The sequence below is a fragment of the Aedes albopictus genome, chromosome 2 (assembly GCF_035046485.1).
Source record: "Aedes albopictus strain Foshan chromosome 2, AalbF5, whole genome shotgun sequence".
NCBI classification, from domain to species: domain Eukaryota; kingdom Metazoa; phylum Arthropoda; class Insecta; order Diptera; family Culicidae; genus Aedes; species Aedes albopictus.
In genome coordinates this window covers 312,938,336-312,944,942 of record NC_085137.1, presented here as the reverse complement: position 1 = coordinate 312,944,942, position 6,607 = coordinate 312,938,336, and the positions used below count along the sequence as shown (strand labels likewise).

Below are 6,607 nucleotides of genomic sequence, written 5' to 3'. Positions count from 1 at the left end.
AGGAACGAATGCTAATGTGTGCGAATCAAATGATCAGCTGTCGCAGATAAACTCGTTCGGAAGCAATACGTTTGATTTGTTTTCAACCAATATAGATCCATTTGTGACCGAACATGAATTCAGTTCACTAGTATCGAGAGTGTCGATGTTTAAGCATGAACTCTACGGATAGCTTTGATGTTATAAAAATAAATTATATAAAGTTAGTTTCAAAACGAAAAGATTGCACGAAACTCGATTATATTTCTTTCAAGTTAGTCTTGGATAAAAACTGTAAAGCAATAGCCAGGGCCGAATCTAAGGGGGGGGAGGGGGGCAAGGCCCTGGGCCCCACATTTTAGGGGCCCCCACAAAAACCATTTTTGGTTCAAGTACTACTCAAAAACAAAGAGAAACTGTATTGCTCATTGCATTTGTACCTCCGAGGGGCCTTCACAACCGCCCGGGCTCCGGGCCCCCACAATCCTTAATCCGAGCCTAGCAATAACACTGAATGATAAAACCTGGCCAAATTCCGTGAATTCGTGAGTCGGCATAATGAGACTTGGAGGCCTTAATTTATTGTGAATCATTGTTTTGGTCTTTGCTTTTGCTACGTCTTCGAATGTTGAATGTGATTATTAATATATGGTTTGACAGTGTTGAGAAAAGTGTATTGGCTGATATTGTAACTAGATTTGTTGATGTTTTTAATATGTAATGTTTTATTTGTTGATGTTTCTACGATGTAATTTGTTAGATATAGTTTTAAGTATTAATTAAGCCCATTAAGGGTAGATGGAGCAATAAATAAATAAATACAAATAAATAAATACAAATAAATCATCTGTTCATCGACATCAAAGCGACGTACAACAGTATCAACCACGCTGAGCTATGGAGAATCATGGACGAAAACGGCTTTCCTGGGAAGCTGACTAGACTGATTAAAGCAATGATGGACGTGTGCAAAACAGCGTAAGGGTTTCGGGTGAACTATCCAGTTCATTCAAATCTTGCCGGGGACTGCGTCAAGGTGATGGACTCTAATGCCTACTCTTCAACATCGCTCTGGAAGGTGTGATGCGACGAGCCGGGCTCAACAGCCGGGGAACGATTTTCACAAAATCCGGTCAATTTGTAGGCTTTGCGGACGGCATGGACATTATCGTCAGAACACTTGAAACGGTGGCAGAACTGTACACCCGCCTGAAACGCGAAGCAGCAAAGGTCGGACTGGTGGTGAATGCCTCAAAAACAAAGTACATGCTGGTAGACGGAACCAAACACGACCGGATCCGTCTGGATAGTAATATTACGATAGACGGGGATACTTTCGAGGTGGTGGAGGAATTCGCCTACCTCTGATCCTTACTGACGGCTGACAAGTACGTGAGCCGTGAAATTAGGAGACGCATCATCAGCGGAAGTCGGACCTACTACGGGCCCTAGAAGAAACTGCGGTCGAAAAAGATTCACCCACGCACCAAATGCACCTTGTACAAAACGCTAATAAGACCGGTGGTCCTCTACGGACACGAGACATGGACTATGCTCGAGGAGGACCTGCAATCACTCGGAGTTTTCAAGCGACGCGTGCTAAGGACAATCTTTGGCGGTGTGCAGGAGAACGGTGTGTGGCGGAGAAGGATGAATCACGAGCTCGCTGCACTTTACGGCGAACCCAGCATCCAGAAGGTGGCCAAAACTGAAAGGCAGTGATGGAAAAAAGTGAGGAATGCAGCTGAGTAGACACAAACGCAAAGCTATCCTACTCGTGAACAACAGAAGCCAGAATATATTCGCACTTCCTACACTCGCGAGCTAACGAAGCTGGTCGCACTCGTGATTGATTCGCGAAGCAGCTCTGAACATTTTTCAATTTTGTGAAAAAATGAATTTACACGGCCGACAGATTAACTTTTCAGGAACACTAAAGCACAAAACACTACTATCTGATGAATAATTACTTGTTTAGCTATAAAAATCGCACTAAAATGCAATTCCCGCATCTCCACTTGTTCTTCGCGAATAAAAATTCATGAGTGTTTTTGTTTTGCTTCATACTCGTGAAGCAAGCGGGTGCGAATAAACTCACACACGGCTTACTCTCGGCACCGTGAGTAAACCGTTTGTTGCTTTTACACTCGCGAGTTGATTCACGATGAGAGTGTTTCCATCTCTGCTGAAAGGATACGGTGAGCAGGGCATGTTGCAAGAATGCCGGACAACAACCCTGCAAAGCTGTTGTTTGCTACTGATATGGTTGGCACAAGAAGGCGTCAAGCGCAGAGAGCACGATGGGCGGACCAGGTGGAGCGTGACCTGGTGAGCATTGGGCGCAACAGAATATGGAGAGCGGCCGGCAGCCACAAACCGAAAATTGTGGCGTACTATTGTTGATTATGTACCTATTGTCTTAAATGTGATGTTGAACAAATGAATGTATGTATGAGTTACCTAGGACGCCATCTACTGTAAAATTTTCATTCATGAAATCGGCTCGTAAAATGGACTTTTACCTGTAGCGATATTTTTATCTAAGTAAAACCAATTCTGAGTTTTGAAAGCGACCCGATTCTAAAGTGTGCAGGCTTTTTAAATTTTGGGATGAAGAATAGCCAAAACATCGGGCTAAAAAATGCAACATTGGCATAGAATTGCATGTTTAACTAACTGTGGTGACCTCGAAATATCAATGAGAATGCAGAAGTTTTAGCATAGCCTTACATACCTCGTACAACTGTTTTCGATAATCAAACGGGAAACAGGAATAATCCAGCTACTTAGCCACAAGCCAAGCACATAAAATTGCATCGCAGGGTCAACGTTCATCCGACGCGCGACGCAAGCGCGCGCCGAAATATATTAAATATTAAATTATGACTCAACGGTTTTCGATGCGCCCTTCGCACGCAGCTCCAATGCAGCTCGAAACAGTTATGCAAATCGCGGGATACTTAATAAAAGGCCACCGGTGGCCCGTGGATTAGATGTCGTGTTTCGTTTGTTCAGTACGGTCCGCCTTCCAGTAATCTTACGCGCACTTTTTACAGAAAAAGGATAGTTCGGGGTTCGACAAATTTCCTCCAGCCAGCCTGATTATGGTGATGCGTTCTGCGTTGAAGAAGGGTTGGCAGAATGCCAACACCGGTTCCGAGTCGCAATCGCACGTGGCGCGGTCTTGCATGGTACGGGTGGATTGAAGTGTTTTTTGTGATGGTTGTGTGTAATTTGATTCGTTATTCTTTGCAGCCTCCATCGCGGGTTGCCGTCAAAATCTCCCCTGGGTACATCTACGGTGTGCGAGATACTACTACCAATGGAGAAAACTATTTCTACTTCAAGGGGATTCCTTATGCGAAGCCTCCGGTTGGACATTTACGGTTTATGTCACCGGTTCCGATTGATAAATTTCCGGTGAGCTATTTGGATTGTACGACGGAGCGTGGCAACTGCATGGGAATGGACGTAATCAGTAAGGAAATCACGGGTTCCGAAGATGGGCTGTATCTGAACGTGTACACTCCGGTGTTGCCGCGGTCTGATGGAGTTCCGCAGAGCCTTCCGGTGATGGTATACATTCACGGAGGTGGATTGATAGGTGGACATGCGGATAGCTCGATGTACCATCCGAATTACTTGCTACAAGAAGGTGTGGTCGTTGTGACCGTAAACTATCGATTGGGCATTCTAGGATTTCTTTGCCTACCAGAAGCAGGCATTGAGGGGAATGCAGGTCTTAAAGATCAGGTAATCAGGTGTAACTGATTTTTGTTTCGTTTCTCAAACAACTTTATACATTTACTTGCAGAGAATGGCCCTTCAATGGGTTAGTCAGAATATTTCTAAATTTGGCGGTAATCCGAATAATGTAACGCTCTTCGGGGCAAGTTCGGGTGCGATTGCAGTCAACTTGCATTGTCTTTCAAAGGGTTCCAAAAAGTTCTTCCACAAAGCGATCATGCAAAGTGGATCGATCTACCTGGAATGGGGACATCAGGAGAAACCAGAGCAAAAAGCTCGCAAGATGGCCGAATTGCTTGGCGCTAATCCCACAACCGATGAAGAAGTGTATCAGGTGCTGAAGAATGCTCCGGCAAGAAAATTATTTGAACTCCAATTCAAGGCTGTAACGAAACGAGAGGAACTGGTCGAGAAATTGTTCCAGATCCCATTCCTACCGGTAGTCGAACGCGAACAATCACGCGACGCCATCATAACCAAGCATCCAACCGAGATCATGCGTGACCCGAATGGTGTCGGTATTCCTATCATCCAAGGATACAACGAATACGATGGAATGATGGTTCTACTAGACGCAGTCAAAAATCCCGACATGTACAATCTGCAACCAGAGCGTTTCATTCCTCGTACTCTAAACGTAGACTGTTATACTGAGGAGGCTCGCAAACTGGCCATGGAGATCAAGAAGGCTTACTTTGGGGATCAGGATGTATCTCGCGAAACTGTCATGCAGCTGGTAGAGCTGTTCACGGATAAATACATCCTATCCTACCGAATTTCTTTCGAGTTGTGGGCCAAGTATCAAATCAGAGCCAAAATGTTCGGATACCGATTCTCGTTCGATGGATTGCTCAATAAAGGCAAGGCCATAATGTCCTTCGGCGGGTTGAAAGGGACATGCCATATCGATGAAGTGTATTATATATTCTGTTCTCCTATTTTGCGAACTGAAGTTCCGAAATCTAGCAAAGCCTACGAAATGCGTGCCAAATTGGTGCATATGTGGGCCAACTTTGCCAGATGTAGTGATCCTACACCGGATGGAGACATGGAGCTATCATTTAAATGGAACCCGGTGCCACGAATTCCAGTGGATCTCGAAGATGTTAAGTGCACTCTATTAAGCATCGCAGGTCCGAATGAGATCGAAATGGCCGAAATGCCGGAGCGCGAACGAATGGAGTATTGGACGGAGCTGTACAGAAAGTACAATGGACACGTGACCAACATTCTAGTTCCAACAGTGCCGCTCTTGGATTCCGTTGATATGAATAACAATAGTGTGTAGGATGGTAGTCAAACAAGTAGATTTGAACTTTTAGATATCCAATTAACATGACAATACATAATTGGTCCCAGCAAACTTGTGTATTTTTAAATGTCCAGTAATACCTCACATCGTCAAGAGAAAGTACATTCCCAACCTTTGTTTCAACTTACTCTTCATCCTGGTAGAAGGCATAAAATTCCAATACAAAATCACAGCCAACGGCAGAAATCAATTAAATACCAGCTGGTTCCCAATAATACCTCCGCCAACCATAAAGTCTCATTATTTCAGCAGCATTTAGACATTTCACGAGTCTTTGGGCACGCATTATTTCAGTGTGTTTTTGTCCTTTTACCGTCCACTCGTCAACGCAACGGTTCGGTTCACACAGATCAGTTGCAGCCAATTATATGTGCTCAGGTTTGTGTGACACACAATGAGCAGCATGGAGAAACCATTATTGATGGAAAGCGAAGGATACCTTCTGCTGACTTGGCCGAACGGAGACAATTGACAAAGCCAGGAATCTGGGCATTCAATCAATTTTCATAATTACGTTTCATTATTGCCTTCCGAAAAGCTGTTTATTTGTTTTCAATCTGGGAAATGAATAAGCTTTTTTCGAGGAGGTTTTGGGACAGAAATTTTTAGGTGTATGCTCGTTCCATCAATAATCCATACATTGCAATGCGGATCGAGCTGACGGGATGTTGAACATTGAAAAGTCGATGAAAGCCATATTCGGCAGATAAATTTGAAGATTAAATCATAAATTTTCTTGAAATTTATTTTTCTTCTATCAAATCTACTGGTAAGATTAATTTGTCAAGCTGGATCTGGTCTTTTTCTTAAAAAAAAAATCAAGTGCTGATGTTATTCAGCAATAGCTTATCCTCAAAACAACTGCAGAAACAAACACCGTTCGAAGAAATGTGGTAATTTACATATTTGCTTTTTTATGCTCAATGATGGTTAATTTCCTTTTTGTTTATCTTTACTATATTCTTGGCATATGCGCTATGCAACAAAATGTCGAACAGATGGCAGGCCGTCCGTGGAACAACAAGATCAATTAATTTGCAAATATTTTCACTCCCATTCAACGACAATCCATCCAAGTGCTTGTATAAACTGTTCAGCTTCGCTTTTTTACGTTGACTTTGGGACACAGTTTCACACACGGCCCCTGCACTGTCCTTGGTTGCCAACGGAAGTTGACACGTAGAAAAGTCGAATGACAATCACGAGGCTCTATTGTCTAGATAATCCAGGATTTACACATTGAGATGGCAAATGAGCGAGTAATTTGCAAATGAAACGAGAACGTTGAAAATTGTAAAAAATCAACTTTTTGCACCAAATGGTTCACTTTATTGTGATTGAACAGATGACATTATGGTTTCTGCCCTTTTATTAAGACGAGAAATAAAAATAAATGGCTCTTGTCTATCGTAGCACTGCTGCTAAAGCTTGTCTTGACTCTGTCACCGTTGAAATGTTTTCTTTTGTAATTTTGTTTTTGCCATTCGCAAATTAGACAAATTGACCAGATATCAAGGAAATCCTATCTCGGCTTTTAAGTCTGGCTCGTCGCATAACACAGCAATGAAA

General features: G+C 43.1%; 1 protein-coding gene across 1 annotated transcript; it reads left to right on the top strand.

The window, feature by feature from the left end:
* Window positions 1–2,964: 2,964 nt before the first annotated feature.
* Window positions 2,965–5,191, top strand: LOC109420860 (esterase B1-like). The gene is made up of 3 exons (XM_019695337.3): window positions 2,965–3,170; window positions 3,235–3,732; window positions 3,794–5,191. Exons 1-3 carry the CDS (start codon window positions 3,084–3,086, stop codon window positions 5,012–5,014), a joined length of 1,806 nt encoding a protein of 601 aa, XP_019550882.3. The 5' UTR covers window positions 2,965–3,083; the 3' UTR covers window positions 5,015–5,191.
* The last annotated feature ends 1,416 nt before the right edge of the window (window positions 5,192–6,607 follow it).